Source organism: Somniosus microcephalus, chromosome 6, assembly GCF_052327205.1.
Source record: "Somniosus microcephalus isolate GS21.2 chromosome 6, FLI_Smic_1.0, whole genome shotgun sequence".
Classification (NCBI taxonomy): Eukaryota; Metazoa; Chordata; class Chondrichthyes; order Squaliformes; family Somniosidae; genus Somniosus; species Somniosus microcephalus.
The window spans coordinates 29,870,243-29,890,955 of record NC_140992.1 but is presented as its reverse complement, the minus strand read 5'-3'; the positions used below and the strand labels follow the sequence as shown (position 1 = coordinate 29,890,955).

Below are 20,713 nucleotides of genomic sequence, written 5' to 3'. Positions count from 1 at the left end.
GTGCAAGCTGTCAACCACTCACTGTCCACGATAAATATAGACTGTACAAATCTAGTAAATAGTTTGGTAAGGATGTTGGAACCTGTCCAACCCTCCCTGATCCATCAAGAAAGTTGGGCTTGTAAAATAATTTTGTCAGTTAATTTGTCATGTTTGTATATGGGAAAATAGCACAATGGCACTGTACTGTTGATTTCATCTGTTTCTTTGATTTTTAAAGCTTTAACCAAGGATTAGTCTAATCTGCGAGGGGGACAGAGGGAAGAAAAGTTACCAAATGTCATTGCTCAAACTGATATAGTGACATTATTTTGAACATTCTCAGGTCACCCTAATGGACATCTGCCATTTAATTTATACAGCATCTGTGTGTGGTAAACCTGCTTATGCAATCTTAATTGTGTCTGAATAAGAGATGAGTGTCAATATCCACTGAAATCTTTCAGTGCTCCCCTCATAAATTCTTAAGTTCAACATTGAATTGTTACCAAGAGAACGGCATGTTTGTTTATATAGGAATATAGGAACAGGGATTCAGCCCCTCAAGTCTGTTCCGCCATTCAATGAGATCAGGCGGACTCCATACCCTTTTATACCCTTGTGGTTCTACACTTCTACCACCTTTTGTGTGAAGAAGTGTTTTCCAACTTCTCTCCTGAATGGCCTGGCTCTGATTTTAAGATTATGTCCCCTTACGTCCCCCACCAGCGGAAGAAATTTCTCTCTATCTACCCTGTCAATTCAAAATTCTAAAAACCTCAATCAAATCACCCCTAAACCTGCTATATTCCAGGGAATACAATCCTAGTTTATGTAATCTCTCCTCATAATCTAACCCTTGGAGCCCTGGTGACATTCTGGTGAATCTGGGCTGCACTCCTTCCACGGCCATTATATCTTTTCTAAGGTGCGGTACCCAGAACTGTACACAGTACTCCAGATGTAGTCTAACCAGGGCTTTGTACAGCTGTAGCTAAACTTCCTCCTCTTTATATTCTATCCCTCTAGTTATAAAGGCCAACATTCCATTAGCCTTTTTGATTATTTTTTGTACAGGACCACTACATTTTAGTTTAACACTTCACAATTGTATTTATAGGTAACCTTCTACTGTGACTGTGAGGAGGGGCACATTGGACTTTTCTGTGAAGAATTTGATGGCTGCCATAGCATCCAGTGCCAAAACAACGGAACATGTTTGGACATTAAACAGGGGAACAATGAGAGGAACTTCACCTGCATCTGCCCACCAGGTATGTTTAATATGATTGGTAGTCCTTTGATCCTAGAGGAGTATAGAAAGTGCAGGGGTGAAATTAAAAAGGGAAGCAAAGAGAGGGCATGAAAAAATATTGGCAAGTAAAATCAAGGAAAACCCAAAGATGTTTTGTAAATACATTAAGAGCAAGAGGATAACTAAAGTAAGAGCAGGATCTATTAGGGACCATAAAGGTAACCTGTGTGTGGAGGCAGAAGACATGGGTATGGTTCTTAATGAATACTTTGCATCTGTTTTCACAAAAGAGAGGGACGATGCAGAAATTGCAATCAGGGAGGAGGAGTGTGAAATATTAGATGAAATAAGCTTAGTGAAAAAGGAAATATTAAGGGGCTTAGCTTCTTTGAAAGTGGATAAATCCCCAGGTCCAGATGAAATGCATCCCAGACTGTTAAATAAAGTAAGAGAGGAAATAGCAGGGGCTCTGACCATCATTTTCCAATCCTCTCTGGCTACAGGTGTGGTGCCGGAGGACTGCTAATGTGGTATTGTTGTTTAAAAAGAGAGAAAGGGATAGACCGAGTGATTACAGGCCAGTCAGCCTAACCTCGGTGGTGGGAAAATTATTGGAAAAAATTCTGAGAGACAGGATAAATCTTCATTTAGAAAGACACGGATTAATCAGGAATAGTCAGCATGGATTTGTTAAGGGAAGGTCGTGTCTGACTAACTTGATGGAATTTTTTGAGGAGGTAACAAGGAGGGTCGATGAGGGTAGTGCATTTGATGTAGTCTGTATGGATTTTAGCAAGGCTTTTGCTAAGGTCCCTCATGGCAGACTGGTCATGAAAGTAAAAGCCCATGGGATCCAAGGCAAAGTGGCAAGTTGGATCCGAAATTGGCTCAGAGACTGGAAACAAAGGTTTATGGTCGAAGGGTGTTTTTGTGACTGGGAGGCTGTTTCCAGTGGGGTTCCGCAGGGCTCAGTTCTGGGTCCTTTGCTTTTTGTGATATATATCAATGATTTGGACTTGAATGTAGGAAGTATGATTAAGAAGTTTGCAGATGATACTAAAATCGGTTGTGTGGTTGATACTGAAGAAGGAAGCTGTAGACTGCAGGAAGTTATCAATGGACTGGTCAGGTGGGCAGAACAGTAGCAAATGGAATTCAATCTGGAGAAGTGTGAGATAATGCATTTGGGGAGCGCTAATAAGGCAAGGGAATACACAATAAATGGTAGGACACTGAGAAGTGCAGAGAATCAGAGGGACCTTGGAGTGCATGTCTACAGATCCCTGAAGGAAGCAGGACAGGTAAATAAGGTGGTTAAGAAGGCATACGGGATACTTGCCTGTATTAGCTGAGGCATAGAATATAAGAGCAGGGAGGTTATGTTTGAACTGTATAAAACACTAGTTAAGCCGCAGCTAGAGTACTGCGTGCAGTTCTGGTCACCACATTACAGGAAGGATGTGATTGCACTAGAGAGGGTACAGAGGAGATTTATGAGGATGTTGCCTGGGCTGGGGAATTTTAGCTGTGAGGCAAGATTGGATAGGCTGGGGTTGTTTTCTTTGGAACAGAGGAGGCTGAGGGGAGACTTAATTGAGGTGTATAAAATTATGAGGGGCCTAGATAGAATGGATAGGAAGGATCTATTTCCCTTAGCAGAGGGGTCGATAACCAGGGGACATAGATTAAAAGTAATTGGTAGGAGGTTTAGAGGGGATTTGTGGAGAAATGTTTTCATCCAGAGGGTGGGGGGGGGGGGTCTGGAACTCAGTGCCTGAAAGGGTGGTAGAGGCAAAAACCCTCATCACATTTAAAAAGTACTTGGATTCGCACTTGAAATACCGTAACCTACAGGGCTACGGACCAAGTGCTGGATAGTGGGATTAGCTTGGACAGCTCTTTGTCGGCCGGCACGGACAAGATGGGCCAAATGGCCTCCTTCTGTGCTGTAAATTTCTATGATTCTATGATCATCAAGATGACTAATTCAAAGTTATTCATTTTTTTTGGACCGGCTCATGGCTTTGTAGTCCAATTTGTGCAGGAGTTTAGGAAGAGAATTTCAGAGTGCAGGTTGGTGATGATTGACGACTCAGCTACCGTTAGTGGAGCAGAGGAAGGTGGGATGTACAGTAGTCCATACACGGGGGAGCAGCGGATGAGAACTGGGATATAGGGCTGAAGGAGGCTGCAGTTGGGTGGGAGCAAAGCCATGGAGAAATATGTTTTTTTTTTCAAAAAGCAGCATTTTGAAATCAACACATAGGGCAGTAGGTAGGCAAGGAAAAACTTAAGTGGTGAGTGAACAGGACCCGATGCGAGTGGTGGAGTCCAGATGAGTTGAAGTTTGTGGAGGGTAGGGCTCAGGAGGCTGGCTAGAGGGGCATTGGAAAATTAGTGTCTGGAGATAACAAAGGGATAGATTGATATTTCAGCGGTGGTGCGGCTAAGGTAGGGACAGAGACAGCCAGTATTTCGGAAGTGGAAATCAGCACACAAGGGGTTGGACTGGATGTAAGGTTTGAAGCTCAGCTCAAATTTCCTGCTATATCTGCATATAAGCACCTTGATTGCTGCAGGCATTGCTTTTGGCACTTTGCTGGAGCAAACACTTTTCTCCCTGCTGTTGACAGCACTTATTTCAAAATTGTCTGCTCTGTGTTATAATATCGAACACTGTTCTGGTCAATCAGCCTCATGTATTTCCAAGTTGTTGGTGCTTCAGTGCGCCTCCTAAGACAGTTCCTCTGCCCATCCTGTGTAGGCTTGCCATGTTTGAGCTCGCTCGATGGAACCCACTTGGGAGCCTTGTCAACCCACTCACCACATCTGCACTTTTATTAGGATTGTTTTAATGATGCTTGATTTTCCTCATTTCAGCACCTCTCTAATGATAATAAGTATGTTTGATAATAAGCTGCACGTCACCATCCGTTGTTGATTGAAGCTCTCAATCAGACACCTTTTCAGTGGGTCTGGTTAGAGCCCAAGTTGTCACCATGTTGGCGAAGGAGAAAAAAACACTCTTTGGTTGGACATGAGTAATTCCCAGAATGCTGGGCGGCTGAAGAGATATCTCACTGTCTAATCAGGAACATTTGAGCAACGTCGAGGGGAACATGATAATAAAATGTTATAATATAAGTCAAAAGCAAAATACTGTGGATGCTGGAAATCTGAAATAAAAACAGAAAATTCTGGAAAAACTCAGTAGGTGGAGAGAGAAACAGAGTTAACGTTTTAGGTCGATGACCCTTCGTCAGAACTGGTGTGAGTTCTGCTGACCTGCTGATGTTGCCTGATCTGAATATTTCCAACATTTTCTGTTTTTATTAAAGATATAAGTCATTTGCACCTAGAGGTTACATAGAAACATAGAAAAACATAGAAAAATAGGAGCAGGAGTAGGCCATTCGGCTCTTCGAGCCTGCTCCGCCATTCAATATGATCATGGCTGATCCTCTATCTCAATACCATATTCCCGCTCTCTCCCCATACCCCTTGCTGCCTTTTGTGTCTAAAAATCTATCTATCTCCTTAAATATATTCAGTGATTTGGCCTCCACAGCCTTCTGTGGTAGAGAATGCCACAGGTTCACCACCCTCTGAGTGAAGAAATTTCTCCTCATCTCAGTCCTAAATGTCCTACCCCGTATCCTGAGACTGTGACCCCTCATTCTAGACCCCCCAGCCAGGGGAAACATCCTCCCTGCATCCAGTCTGTCTAACCCTGTCAGAATTTTATACGTTTCAATGAGATCCCCTCTCATTCTTCTAAACTCTAGTGAATGCAGGCCTAGTCGACAGTTGCATTAATAAGCCTGCAAAGGTACATTAAAGGAGCAAATGGAATAGAATGCAGGTGCAGAAAGTTATTTTAAAAGAAGAAGCAATCTGCTATATCTATTTTTCACACACTTGGCATAGACAGTTTGCTTCCCTACCTCAGTACATGGAAAACTTACATCTTTGCAGTTTACTAATATTTAAATTCTGTTAAGAAATATTGCTTGTCTTGTTGCTACAGTACATACCAGGTACAAGCTAACACTTCATTCACACCTAGGTATTGTACAGATTGTGTACATTTTGGTGTCAACTCCGGGTAAAATCACGGCAGTCTGGTATTGTTTGGGTCAGAACTATCTTAGTGTAAACGTTTGTACATGTGCAGTACTCACAGAGTAAAAGATAGCCATTTGCTTCCATCTGATGGAGTCTCCTGTCGAAATGATGGATGGGTCTGAGTTGTTATAGGTGCTTTGATGGGAGAAGAGCCCAATCCTGGACACACATATAAGGCCATACATGTCACGTTGAAAACCAAATGAAGTAGATAGATGATTTGCCTTGCGTGCAGATCTCCTAAACTTGCAGCCTCAAATTAATTCAAACCAATCCAGCAGACATGCTGCCATCGTGGTCTGTCGGTGGTTGTGTTATCCTAGATGCTGGGGTTAATATTGCAAGATTTCAAGATTGCCTTTTTGTGCGTCTTGATAGCGTTTCCTCTGTGCTCTGTTGCAATACCCGGACTGCTCCCGTCTAGTGCCACAGTGAAGCCTACTTCAACACACGGGGGTAGAATCTCTGCAGGGGTTCCCCAATCTCCCCCTAAAACTTTGGCAGAAGATGGATGGAAACTCCGGAGAAACGGCATAAACAGGCGTCTACGCCATTTCTCCAGGACTTTCACTGATCTTGCACTGAAATTCTGGCGGGAAATCAGGAGAACCCCCATGGAAATTACAGACGACATTGTTTTTGTCAGCTAAAAATATGGAATTAAACCAAGATATGCATTAACCAACCTGCCATTGAAATAATAGGTGTCATTTCAGTGAGTGCATTTTGAACTTTATCAAAGTTGTAGCTGGTGTCAATGAGGTAGATTTTGACTGTGTGATAAGGATGGCGATTCAGCAGCTTGTTTTACATCTCTCACGATTTTTATTTCCATTGACCTCACCAAACCACTTTCTGTCACTCCCATTATATAGAATTTCAATAGGTTAAAACATTTGCCATTGTACTGGATAGGATGTACCTTGTACTGTTTCCAATGGATCAAGCTATTTTCACTTTTATTGGTGTAGGATTTCATTGGATCAAATTATTTCCCATGCAATTCCATTGTATAGAATTCCTAATTACCAAATGTCTCCCCATTTACTTCCACTGCATAGCATTCCAATTCATTCCATCGTACATGAATTTCTGATGAAAGCATAATTACATTTAGATAAAAAGTATTGATCCCACCATAAATATTGCCCAGTATTTCTATTTATCATCCTCAGCAAATTAAATATAGTTAACCCACTGCCAAATTTTATTTAGAGTCAGCAACACATTTTTGAAATGTAATCCTTTTGTATAAAAATGTTTGTTATCATTCAGCATTTGCCGTTTAGAGAGAGTTGGCTGTTGTATAAAGTTCTTAGTCTGAGTTATAGAATCATAGAATCATAGAAAGTTATAGCACGGAAGGAGGCCATTTCGGCCCACCGTATCCGCGCCGGCCAACAAAGAGCTATCCAGCCTGATCCCACTTCCCAGCTCTTGGTCCGTAGCCCTGCAGGTTAGAGCATCCCAAGTGCACAACCAAGTACTTTTTACATGTGGTTAGGGTTCCTTCCTCTACCACCCTTTCAGGCAGTGAGTTCCAGACCCCCACAACCCTCTGGGTGAAGAAATTTCCCCTCAAATCCCCTCGAAACTTTCCACCAATTATTTAAAATCTGTGCCCCCTGGTTTTTGACTCCTCTGCTAAGGGAAATAGGTCCTTTCTATCCACTTTATCTAGGCCCCTCATAATGTTATACACCTCAATAAGGTCTCCCCTCAGCCTCCTCTGTTCCAAGGAAAACAGACCCAGACTATCCAGTCTTTCCTCATAGCTAAGATTCTCTACTCCCGGCAACATCCTTGTAAATCTCCTCTGTACCCTCTCTAGTGCAATCACATCTTTCCTGTAATGTGGTGACCAGGACTGCACGCAGTACTCTAGCTGAGGCCTAACTAGTGTTTTATACAGTTGAAGCATAACCCCCTTGCTCTTATATTCTATGCCACTGTTTTGCCCACCTAACCAATTTATTGATATCTTCCTGCAGTCTACAGCTTCCTTCTTCAGTATCAACTACACAGCCAATTTTAGTATCATCTGCAAACTTCTTAATCATGCCCCCTATATTCAAGTCTAGATCATTGATATATACCACAAAAAGCAAGGGACCTAGTACTGACCCCTGTGGAACCCCACTGGAAACAGCCTTCCAGTCACAAAAACACCCATCAACCATTACCCTCTGCTTCCTGCCTCCGAGCCAGTTTTGAATCCAACTTGACACTTTGCCCTGGATCTTTTGGGCTTTTAACTTCGTGACCAGTCTGCCATGTGAAACCTTATCAAAAGCCTTGCTAAAGTCCATATACACTGCATCAAACGCACTACCCTCATCTAACCTCCTTGTTACCTCCTCAAAAAATTCAATCAAGTTTGTCAGACATGACCTTCCCTTAACAAATCCATGTTGACTGTTCTTGATTAATCCGTGACTTTCTAAATGAAGATTTATCCTGTCCCTCAGAACTTTTTCCAATAATTTTCCCACCACCGAGGTTAGGCTGACTGGCCTGTAATTGCTCGGTCTATCTCTTTCTCCCTTTTTAAACAAGGGTACCACATTAGCAGTCCTCCAGTCCTCTGGCACCACACCTGAAGCCAGGGAGGATTGAAAAATGATGGTCAGGGCCTCTGCTATTTCCTCTTTTGCTTCACTTAACAGCCTGGGATACATTTCATCCGGGCCTGGGGATTTATCCACTTTTAAAGCTGTTAAACCCCTTAATACTTCCTCTCTCACTATGATTATTTCATCTAATATTTCACATTCCTTCCCCCTGATAGCAATGTCTGCTTCGCACCTTTCCTTTGTGAAAACAGACGCAAAGTACTCATTAAGAACCCTACCGACGTCTCCCGCCGCCACACACAGATTACCCTCATGATCTCTAATAGGCCCTACCCTTTCTTTAGTTACCCTCTTACTCTTAATATATTTATAAAACATCTTTGGATTTTCCTTGATTTTACTTGCCAAGAATTTTTCATGCTCTCTCTTTGCTTTCCTTATACGGCCATAGAAACATAGAAACATAGAAGATAGGAGCAGGAGTAGCCCATTCGGCCCCTCGAGCCTGCTCCGCCATTCAATATGATCATGGCTGATCATCCAAACTCAGTACCCTGTCCCTGCCTTCTCCCCATATCCCTTGATCCCTTTAGCCTTAAGAAATATATCTAACTCCTTCTTGAATATATTTAATGAATTGGCCTCAACTGCCTTCTGTGGTAGAGAATTCCACAGGTTCACCACTCTCTGGGTGAAGAAATTCCTCCTCATCTCTGTCCTAAATGGCTTACCCCTTATCCTTAGACTGTGACCCCTGGTTCTGGACTCCCCGACCATCGGGAACATCCTTCCAGCATCTAGTCTGTCTAGTCCTGTTAGAATTTTATAAGTTTCGATGAGATCCCCTCTCATTCTTCTAAACCCCAGCGAGTATAAGCCCAATCAAACCAATCTCTCCTCATATGTCATTCCTGCCATCCCAGGTATCAGTCTGGTGAATGTTCGCTGCACTCCCTCCATGGCAAGAACATCCTTCCTCAGATAAGGCGACCAAAATTGCACACAATACTTAAGGTGTGGTCTCACCAAGGCCCTGTACAACTGCAGCAAGACATCCTTGTTCCTGTACTCGAAACCTCTTGCTACGAAGGCCAACATACCATTTGCCTTCTTAATTGCCTGCTGCACCTGCATGCTTACCTTCAGCGACTGGCGCACAAGGGCACCCAGGTCTCGTTGCACTTCCCCTTCTCCCAATCTATTGCCGTTCAGATAATAATCTCCCTTCCTGTTTTTGCCACCAAAGTGGATAACCTCGCATTTATCCACATTATACTGCACCTGCCATGCATCTGCCCAATCACGCAACCTGTCCAAATCATACTGGAATTTCTCGGCATCCTCCTCATAGCACACACGCCCACCCAGCTTTGTGTTGTCTGCAAACTTGGAGATATTACATCTAGTTCCCTCGTCTAGATCATTAATATATATTGTGAATAGCTGGGGTCCTAGCACCGATTCCTGCGGTACCCCACTAGTCACTGCCTGCCACTCGGAAAAAGACCCATTTATTTCAACTCTTTGCTTCCTGTCTGCCAACCAGTTCTCTATCCAAGTCAGTACCTTGCCCCCAATCCCATGTGCCTTAACTTTACACGCTAATCTCTTATCGAAAGCCTTCTGAAAGTTCAAATACACCACAACCACTGGTTCTCCCTTATCTATTCTACCAGTTACATTCTCAAAAAATTCAAGCAGATTAGTCAAGCACGATTTACCTTTTGTAAATCCATGTTGACTTTATCCGATCCTGTCACTGTTTTCCAAGTGCTCTGCTATTACATCTTTTATAATGGTATGTTGGCCTGCAAATGGTATGTTGGCCTTCGTAGCGAGAGGTTTTGAGTACAGGAACAAGGATGTCTTGCTGCAGTTGTACAGGGCCTTGGTGAGACCACATCTGGAGTATTGTGTGCAGTTTTGGTCGCCTTATCTGAGGAAGGATGTTCTTGCCATGGAAGGAGTGCAGTAAAGATTCACCAGGCTGATTCCTGGGATGGCAGGAATGACGTATGAGGAGAGATTGAGTCGATTGGGCTTGTACTCGCTGGAGTTTAAAAGAATGAGAGGGGATCTCATCGAAACTTATAAAATTCTAACAGGACTAGACGGACTAGATGCTGGAAGGATGTTCCCGATGGTCGGGGAGTCCAGAACCAGGGGTCACAGTCTAAGGATAAGGGGTAAGCCATTTAGGACAGAGATGAGGAGGAATTTCTTCACCCAGAGAGTGGTGAACCTGTGGAATTCTCTACCAAAGAAGGCAGTAGAGGCCAATTCATTAAATATATTCAAGAAGGAGTTGGATATATTTCTTAACGTTAAAGGGATCAAGGGATATGGAGAGAAGGCAGGAACAGGGTACTGAATTTGGACGTTCAGATCAGCCATGATCTCATTGAATGGCGGAGCAGGCTCAAGGGGCCGAATGGCCTACTCCTGCTCCTATCTTCTATGTTTTTTATGTTTCTATAATGGACTCTAGCATTTTCCCCACTACCGACGTCAGTCTTACTGGTCTATAATTCCCCGATTTCTCTCTACCACCTTTTTTGAATAGTGGGGTAATATTAGCTACCCTCCAATCCATGGGAACTGTTCCAGAATCTATAGAATTTTGGAAGATGACCAGCAGTGCATCTGCTATTTCTAGGGCCACTTCCTTAAGTACCCTAGGACGTAGATTATCAGGCCCTGGGGATTTATCGGCCTTCAATCCCGTCAATTTCCCTAACACCATTTCTCTACAAATACTGATTTAATTCAGTTCCTCCCTCTCATTAGACCCTATGTTCCCTGACATCTCTGGAAGGTTATTTGTGTCCTCCTTTGTGAAGACAGAACCAAAGTATGTATTTAATTAGTCTGCCATTTCTTTGTTCCCCATTATAAATTCTCCTGATTCTGACTGCAAGCGACCTACGCTTGACTTCACCAATCTTTTTCTCTTTACATATCTATAGAAGCTTTTACAGTCAGTTTTTATGTTCCCTGAAAGCTTACTTTCATACTCTATTTTCCCCCTCTTAATTAATCCCTTTGTCCTCCTTTGCTGAATCCTAAACTGCTCCCAATCCTCAGGTTTACTGCTTTTTCTGGCCAATTTATATGTCCTCTCCTTGGATCTTATGCTATCCCTAATTTCCCTTGTTAGCCACGGTTGAGTCACCTTTTTTGTTTTATTTTTATGCCAAACAGGGATGAACAAATTTTGTAGTTCATCCATGCGATCTTTAAATGTTTGCCATTGCCTATCCACCATCAACCCTTTGAGTAACATTCCCCAATCATTCCTACCCAACTCGCGCCTCATACCATAGAGTCATAGAGTTATACAGCACAGAAAGAGGCCCTTTGGCCTGTCGTGTCCGCGCCGGCCATCAAGCCCTATCTATTCTAATCCCATTGTTCAGCACTTGGTCCGTAGTCATGTATGCTATGGCATTTCAAGTGCTCATCTAAATGTTTCTTGAATGTTGTGAGGGTTCCTGCCTCTACCACCCTTTCAGGCAGTGAGTTCCAGATTCCAACCGCCCTCTGGGTGAAAAAGTTTTTCCTCAAATCCCCTCTAAACCCCCTGCCCCTTACCTTGAATCTATGCCCCCTGGTTATTGACCCCTCTACTAAGGGGAAAAGTTCCTTTCTATCTACGCCCCATATAATTTTGTACACCTCAATCAGGTCCCCCATCAGCCTTCTCTGCTCTAAGGAAAACAATATCCTTTTTAATTGCACCCCTGCACTTTCTGTACTCCTCTAACGATTCTGGAGTATTTAGCCCTCGGTATCTGTCATATGCCTCCCTTTTTTTCTTTATCCTACCCTGTATGTCTCTAGACATCCAGGGGGCTCTGGATTTGTTAGTCCCACTTTTTTTCTTTAAGCGCACATGTTTGGTCTGAACCCTCCGGATCTCCTCCTTGAATGCCTCCCACTGCTCTGACACTGATTTACCTTCAAGTAGCTGTTTCCAGTCCACTATGGCTAAATCCCCTCTGAGCTTAGCAAAATTTGCTTTTTCCCAATTTAGAATTTTTATTCCTGGTCTATCCTTGTCCTTTTCCATAGAAATCCTAATCTAAGGATGACAATTTCTGGAAAACTAGTTACACATTTATCAAAATATTAATGCACATCATTTAAAAGTAGGCAGACAGGAAGTTGGGATTCTACCCTCATGCTTTGGAAGAGATGAGGAAGAACCTTGCAGTACAGGGCTGAGGGATGAGGGTATCTCTGAGGGAAAGGTTTGATAGATGCCTCCATACCCAGGGAAATAAAAATATTCTGCAACTTTGGGCCAGTTCAGCAGTTCCTCCTCCGTACTGTACTTCATCCTGTGTACACATGAGCACATGAAGGCTCCTTAGGATTAAATCAACATCATGTATAATTGTTTATGTTACGGACACTGGTCCAAGTTCAGCATAATAAAAAGAAAACATGCAAATGGTGGTAATCTGAAATAAAAACAACAAATTCTGGAAATACACAGCAAGTCAGTCGGGATCTGTTTTTTTTTAAAAAGACTGACGTCAAACTAGTGGGCCTATAGTTCCCTGGTACTGCCTTGTCACCCTTTTTAAAAATTGGAACTATGTGCATATCCTTCCAGTCCAAGGGAGCAGACTCTGTCTCTAGCGAGCTGTTAAAGATACGGGCAAGAGGCTCACAAAATATATGAGCCATTGCTTTAAGGCAGTGTGTATTTGCAACACCAAAGTTCTGATTTCTGATTGGTTCCCTTGGAGGACAAAACACACCCAGCAGTTTGTCTGGAATGTGTAATTAGATCCTGCCTGCCTGAGTAATCAAGTACTTTGCAAAATGTAATTTGATCCATTCATTCTTACTGCCAGGCTCCAGACAGAGCTCACAGTACTGCTTTCAGAGAACAATCAGGACTCGCCCTCTCGAGTTAGGACATTCTCTCCGCCACCCCCCCCCCCCACCAACAAGTTCCTGACCTTCTCACCTCCCAACAAGTTCCTGACCTCCCACCGCCCCCCCCCTCCCAATTGATGGGGAATTGTGTGTGTGTGTCACGGATTGTTAACAGGTTAATTGGGTATGAAGTGAATAGTGACAGTGTCATTACTTCCGGATTTTGGCCAGTCCAGTGATGTCACTTGTTGCACATGCATCAGTCTTTCCAAGAAATTAGTGCACTGCCGTTCATCGTCAAGAGCGTGATCCAGGTCTAGGCGGGAGGAGAGGGAGAATGTGGTGTGGGTATAAAGTGGGTGGGGTTGGAAGAACATGATCCACGTCTAACAGAGGGGGAGAACATGATCCATCTTCCCATCTGGATCACATTCTAGCTCTCATTTCCACCCCCCCCCCCAATTAGACCTGGATCACATTCTTCCCCCATCCCCACTGTTCTCTCTATGCTCTTCCCCCCACCCTGAGTTCCTGACCTTCTCTCCCTCCGAGTTCCTGACCTTCTCCGACCCCCCCCCGAGTTCCTGACCTTCCCTCTCCCAAGTTTCTGAACTTCTCTCCCCGAGTTCCTGACCTTCTACCCCCCCCCGAGCTCCTGATCTTCTCTCCACTCGAGCTCTTCTCCCACCTCCAATCCCCTCTCCTCTCCCCCCTTCGATCCCCTCTCCCCCCTTCAATCCCCTCTCCTCTCCTCCCCTCCTTCGATCCCCTCTCCCCACTTCGATCCCCACCGCTCTCCTCGCCCCCTTCGATCCCCTCTCCTCTCCCCCCACCTTCGGTCCACTCTCCACTCTCCCCCCTATCGAGCCCCTCTTCTTCCCCCCACCCCCCCATCCGATCCTCTGACCTTCTCTGCGCGGAGCTGAGGGAAGCGTGCCAGTGCAGGCCGCAGACGCCGCACCATTGGGTACTGTGCATGCGCGGCTGGATTGAGTGAACATGCACAGTACCAAACAGATGCGCATGCACAGAGAGAGTCAAAAATGTGGTGTAAATAATCATTCCGTTTCTTTAAGGACCCTCAGGTGGATGGTAACTGGACCGGCAGCCAGATGAATTTTGAAGTTCCCTATTCTATCTAAGATGATATCCTCATCTATTTTATTGGGAAAGATTTTGCGATAAGAATAACAGTGAGGTTAACAGCGTTCACCGTTATAACGGGGTAAATCGGACAGCAACCTCTGGCATCCACGCATGTGCAGTTAAAGACACAAATCGGAGGTTGCTGTCAGAGATATCCTGCTCCTCCACAGGGGGCGCTGTTGCAGTCCTCGCAGATGGAGTCCGCACTGAAATGAGTACAACAGTGTGAACTTGCTGTACTTGCCCACTAGTTCCCCACTAAAAATGGCTGAAAACATTAGGGCTGGTCCATTCAGGACTAAGTGAGTTTTTAAAGAAAGTAATGTCTTACCCAACCTCAGGACGTCCCAAAGCAACGCAAGCTCCCACGAACAGCAATGTGATAATGACCAGATCATTTGTTTTTTAGTGAAGTTGATTGAGGGATAAATATTGGCCATGACACCGGGGAGAACTATCATGATCTTCTTCAAAATAGTGCCATGGGATCTTTTACATCCACCTGAGAGGGCAGATGGGGCCTGGATTTAACGTCTCATCCAAAAGACAGCACCTCCGACAGTGCAGCACTCCCTCAGTACTGCAATGGAGTGTCAGCCTAGATTTCTGTGCTCAAGTCTCTGGAGTGGGACTATGAACTCACAACCTTCTGACTCAGCGGCGAGAATGCTAACAACTAAGCCACAGCGGACACTAACAATGTGATAAATGATAATTACTGCTGAACAACCTCTATGGCCCTAAAAATTTAATTTTACAAATGTGGAGTCTCATTCCCTCAGAAGAAAATTAGTGTTGGACATTTAAAAAAAAATAAAAATGGAAATAATTTTTTTAACTTTTTCTGTCTGTCTCTTTTATATCTCTCCCTTAATCCCATTTGTATTTCCCAATCTTTATTTCACTTTCTGTACATCATTTAAATCTAATTTATTTTTCCTGCTTTATACTTCCTGGTTTAAAGTCTGCGTTGCTCATTGAGGAATCTTCAATCTGTAGATTTTAAACAAGAACAGGAATTGTTTTCAGTTGATTTATATTTTGATTGCTCAGCCTTTCAGTTTAAGACTTGAACCCAGCCACCATTGCGGGTATGTTAGCATGACATGAAATTATTAATAATTGCACCATTCTTCTGAAAATAACCATTAGTGTCACTACAGTGTTGTAAAATGTGTGAGCTCCATAGGATATCTGGTGTTTGAGTCAGTCAAAGCCACTGGGATAAAACTGTGGAGGATGAACTGTGTTGAGAACTAAAAATAGAATGGTGAAGTATTATTGGATGAGGCATCAATAAGACAGCCCACTATAGGGATGGGCAAATATTTATATCATAAAAGAGAGGTAATGGCCATCAATGACAGACAGAGCTTCTTCAATGCAAAATATCTTACAGAAAAAGCATCAGCTGCTGTAAAAGCATCAGTGCAAGCAATCTTTCAAATTATAAAAGAGATTATCGATAGGAAGCCCTATGGATGGTAAATTATACTTTTAGGTATTATATTTGATGGTGTTTCAGCTTTGAGGTTGCAGTGTCTCTTTGCAGGCAGATTGCTCCTCAGGTTCTTAAATAATTCCAGGGTTTTAGTCTCCAGTACTCCATCGGTGAATCCATTCCATGTGCTCATCACTCTTTGTGTGAAGATGAATTTCTTGATATTAGTCCTAACTTTACCTTTAACTAGTTTGGCCCTGTGGCTACCTTGTCCTGCTCTCATAATTTAATTAGAATCATAGAATGACACAGCACAGAAGGAGGCCATTCGGCCCATCGTGCCTGTGCCGGCTATCCAATTAGTCCCACTCCCCTGCTTTTTCCCCATAGCCCTGCAAAGTTTAAAGTTTTCCTTTTCAAGTATTTATCCAGTTCCCTTTTGAAAGTTGTTGCTAAATCTGCTTCCACCGTCCTTTCAGGCAGTGCATTCCAGATCATAGCGACTCGCTGCGTAAATTTTTTTCCTCGTGTCGCCTCTGGTTCTTTTGCCAATTTCCTTAAATCTGTGTCCTCTGGTTACCGACCCTTCTGCCACAGGCAAGTTTCCTGATTTACTCTATCAAAACTCTTCACGATTTTGAACGCCTCTATCAAATCTCCCCTTAACCTTCTCTGATCTGGGGAGAACCACCCCAGTTTCTCCAGTCTCTCCACGTAACTGAAGTCTTTCATCCCTGGTACCATTCTAGTAAATCTCCTCTGCACCCTCTCTAAGCCCTTGACATCCTTCCTAATGTGTGCTGTCCAGAATTGGACACAGTACTCTAGCTGAGGCCTAGCCAGTGCTTTATAAAGGTTTAGCAGAACTTCCTTGCTCTTGTAGTGTAAGGCCCCGATCTTATCTCCGAGGCGCATTCCATGCTGGGAAGGGGGGTGAGGTGGGGGGGGGGGGGTTAGGTTAGGAACGGGAAACCCGGAAGTAAGGATTTCCTGAACGTCCTGCGGTAGGACGTCTTTCTACTTTTTCTGTAGGTTTCCCGCCCACAGCCAGTCTGATTGAAAGGCTAGCTGCCAATCGGGTGGGAAAGCCTGCAGCTCAAGGCTGCAGCTGAACTGAGAGCAGGTAGGTCTAGTGGGGGATGGGAGAGATTGTGGGGGGACCTGGAGAAGGGAGGATGTAGTGGTCAGGGGGGTCCGATTGAGCGGGGGGGGGTGGTTGGGAAGATGGTGATCGGGGGGGTCCAATCGCGGGGCAGGGGGCAGATGGTGGTCGCGGGTGTGGTACCGATCGCGGGGGGTGGTCCGATCGCGAGGGGGGGAGCAGAGAGATCGCGTGGGGGTGGGGTGGGGGTGTTTACTAGGTAGCTTGCTGGACCTGGAGGAATCACTCTCGCTCGTCCTGGCCCACAAGCAGTGCTGGAAAAGCACTTAACTCATGGATTCAGCCCATCTCGCCTCCTTTCACCTGCCGGGTTTCCCGAGGCCAGGGAAACTCAGCTGACTATGGTTAAAAATAGAATGACTGTTAAAATGAAGGCACACAGCCTCATTAAAATATTTAAATGCCCAACCCTCCTGAGAGCAGATTGGTCGCTCGCGTCTCGTCCCGCCTCCATTAAAACCAGAAGTGGGCACATTGGTCTCCTGTTTCAGATTTTTAGCTTTTTAACCTACACATGTTGGCTAAAATGACACTCCTTGCCTCTATTTATAAAGCAAAGAATCCCGTATGCCTTTTTACAGGCTTCTCAACTTGTCCTGCCACCTTCAAAGTCTTGTGTACATACACCCCCAGGCCTATCTCTTCCCACACCTCCTTTAAAATTGTACCATTTAATTTATATTGCCTTTCCTCATCCTACCAAAATGAATCACTTCACACTGCCATGTGGCTGCCCATTTCACCAGCCTGTCTATGTTCTCCTGTAGTTTGTTACTATCCTCCTCACTGTTTACTATATTTTAAGTTTTGAGTCATCTACAAACTTTGAAATTATGCCTGTATACCCAAGTCCAGGTCATTAATATATATCAAAAAGAGCAGCAGTCCCAACACCGACCCCTGGAGGACACCACTGTACATTTCCCTCCAGTCTGAAAAAGAACCGTTCACCACTATGCTCTGCTTTCTGTCCCTTAGCCAATTTTGTTTCAATGCAGCCACTGCTCTTTAATTCCATGGGCTTCAATTTTGCAAACAAGTCTATTATGTGGCACTTTATCAGACGCCTTTTGAAAGTCCATATACACAACAGCAACCGCACTACCTTTATCCACCCTCTCCGTTACTTCATCAAACAACTCGAGCAAATTAGTCAAACACAATTTGCCTTTAACAAATCCGTGCGGTCTGTCATTTATTAACCAATATTTTTCCAAGTGCCAATAAATTTTGTCTTGGATTAATGTCTCTAAAAGTTTCCTTACCACCGACGTTAGGCTGACTGGCCTGTAATTGTTGGATTTATCCTTCTTCCCTTTTTTGCTAGTCCTCTGGCACCACTCCCATATCTAAGGAGGATTGGAAGAGTGTGGCCAGAGCCTCCGCAATTTCCACCCTCGCTTCCCTCAGCAATGTAGGATGCATCCCATCTGGACCAGATGATTTTTCTACTTTGAGCACTGCCAACCTTTTAAGTACCTTCTCTTTATCTATTTTTATCTTATCCAATTTCTCAACTACCTCTTCCTTTGCTGTGATATTGGCAGCGTCCTCTTCTTTAGTGAAGACAGACTAATGGGAGGAGGTGGCTCCATGAATATCCCCATCTTCAATGATGGCAGAGCCCAGCACACAAGTGCAAAACACAAGGCTGAAGCGTTTGCAACCATCTCCAGCTGGAAGTGCTGAGTGGGTGATCCATCTCGGCCTTCTCCTGAGGTCCCCACCATCACAGAAGCCAGTCTTCAGCCAATTCAATTCACTCCACATGACATTAAGAAACGGCTGAGCGCACTGGATACAGCAAAGGCTATGGGCCCCAACAACATCCCGGCTATGGTGCTGAAGACTTGTGCTCCAGAACTAGCCGCGCCTCTAGCCAAACTGCTCCATTACAGCTACAACACTGGCATCTATCCAACAATGTGGAAAACTGGCCAGGTATGTCCTGTCCACAAAAAGCAGGACAAATCCAATCCGACCAATTACCACCCCATCAGTCTACTCTCAATCATCAGCAAAGTGATGGAAGATGTCGTTGACAGTGCTATCAAGCGGCACTTACTCACCAATAGCCTGCTCACCGATGCTCAATTTGGGTTCTGCCAGGACCACTCGGCTCCAGACCTCATGACTGCCTTGGTCCAAACATGGACAAAGGTGCTGAATTCCAGAGGTAAAGTGAAAGTGACTGCCCTTGACTTCAAGGTAGCATTTGACCGAGTGTGTTATCAAGGAGCCCTAGTAAAATTGAAGTCAATGGGAATCAGGAGGAAAACTCTCCACTGGCTGGAGTCATACCTAGCACAAAGGAAGATGGTTGTGGTGGTTGGAGGTCAATCATCACAGTCCCAGGACATCACTGCAGGAGTTCCTCAGGGCAGTATCCTAGGCCCCAACCATCTTCAGCTGCTTCATCAATGACCTTCCCTCCATCATAAGGTCAGAAGTGGGGATGTTTGCTGATGACTACACAGTGTTCAGTGCCATTCGCAACTCCTCAGATAATGAAGTAGTCTATGCCCGCATGTAGCAAGACCTGGACAACATTCAGGTTTGGGCTGATAAGTGGCAAGTAATATTCGTGCCACACAAGTGCCAGGCAATGACTATCTCCAACAAACGAGAGTCTAACCACCGCCCCTTGACATTCAACAGCATAACCATCACCGAATCCCCCACTATCAACATCCTGGGGGTCACCATTGACCAGAAACTTAACTGGACCAGCCACATAAATACTGTGGCTACAAGAGCAGGTCAGAGGCTAGGTATTCTGTGGTGAGTGTCTCACCTCCTGACTCCCCAAAGCGTTTCCACCATCTACAAGGCACAAGTAAGGAGTGTGATGGAATACTCTCCACTTGCCTCGATGAGTGCAGCTCCAACAACACTCAAGAAGCTCGACATCATCCAGGACAAAGCAGCCTGCTTGATTGGCACCCCATCCACCACATTAAACAGTCACTCCCTCCACCACCGGTGTACCGTGGCTGCAGTGTGTACCATCTACAAGATGCACTGCAGCAACTCGCCAAGGTTTCTACGACAACACCTTCCAAACCCGCGACCTCTACCACCTAGAAGGACAAGGGCAGCAGGCCCATGGGAACATCACCACCTCCAAATTCCTCTCCAAGTCACACACCATCCTGACGTGGAAATGTATCGCCATTGCTTCATTGCCGCTGGGTCAAAATCTGGAACTCCCTCACTAACAGTACTGTGGGAGTACCTTCACCACACGGACTGCAGCGGTTCAAGAAGGCGGCTCACCACCACCTTCTCAAGGGCAATTAGGGATGGGCAATAAATGCTCGCCTTGCCAGCGATGCCCACATCCCAGGAACGAATAAAAAAAAAAGATGCAAAGTACTCATTTACTACCTCAGCCATGCCCTCTGCCTCCATAAGAAGATCTCATTTTTTGGTCCCTAATCGGCCCACCCTACCTTTGCCTACCCTCTTATTTACAGTATATCAGAAACTGGTATTTCAGGGAATGTTACAGTTAAAAGTGTGATGTGGAGAGGATGCTTCTTTGTTTTATCTATTGCTGAATGACACATAAAGGTGTGTTATAACTCGAGGTTTTAATGTGTCAGAGGATGCAGTTTACCAAAGCTATTATAGTGAGGAGACTGATCTCAGATGATTTTACAATGAGGACACTGGTATATCACCGAGTATTACAATGACAGGCTGTGAATATAAGTAGATAAAAGTGAGGGCTGTGGTATTTCAAAATGATATAAGGGTTGTGTCTTGTATCAGAGAGAGTTATACTGGGGGCAGAAGCTGATGTTTCAAATACTGTACTCTTAATACGGAGGAGCGTGCTATGTCCAAGAGTCTTGGGATGCAGAATGCTATATAGTGTGCCATGAAGATTGATTTCAGGTTGTTTTTAATTGTTCCTGGGTTAAATAGTATTGCAGTGTGAGCCTGTTACACATTAGGTCTGAAAAGAGTGTTTACTGAGATTAGGAGATTACTATATTTTATTAGTTTGACCTTTCCATATTTGTTCTGTTGCCATGGTGAGTGTTCTGACGTGTACATGTGCCAGTTGTTTCGCTTGCAGCGAATCCACGGTTTTCTTTTTGCACTGAAGGATCACTGGTAGATTCAGCCATTGAACTCCC

At 44.4% G+C, this 20,713-nt stretch overlaps 1 protein-coding gene across 1 annotated transcript in view; it reads left to right on the top strand.

The window, feature by feature from the left end:
• Window positions 1-20,713, top strand: part of dner (delta/notch-like EGF repeat containing) — a 333,612-nt gene that overhangs the window by 241,554 nt on the left and 71,345 nt on the right. The window contains exon 6 of the mRNA XM_085989907.1: window positions 1,100-1,253. Coding sequence (XP_085846033.1) covers window positions 1,100-1,253 — 154 coding nt within the window. The remainder of the gene's footprint in view (window positions 1-1,099; window positions 1,254-20,713) is intronic.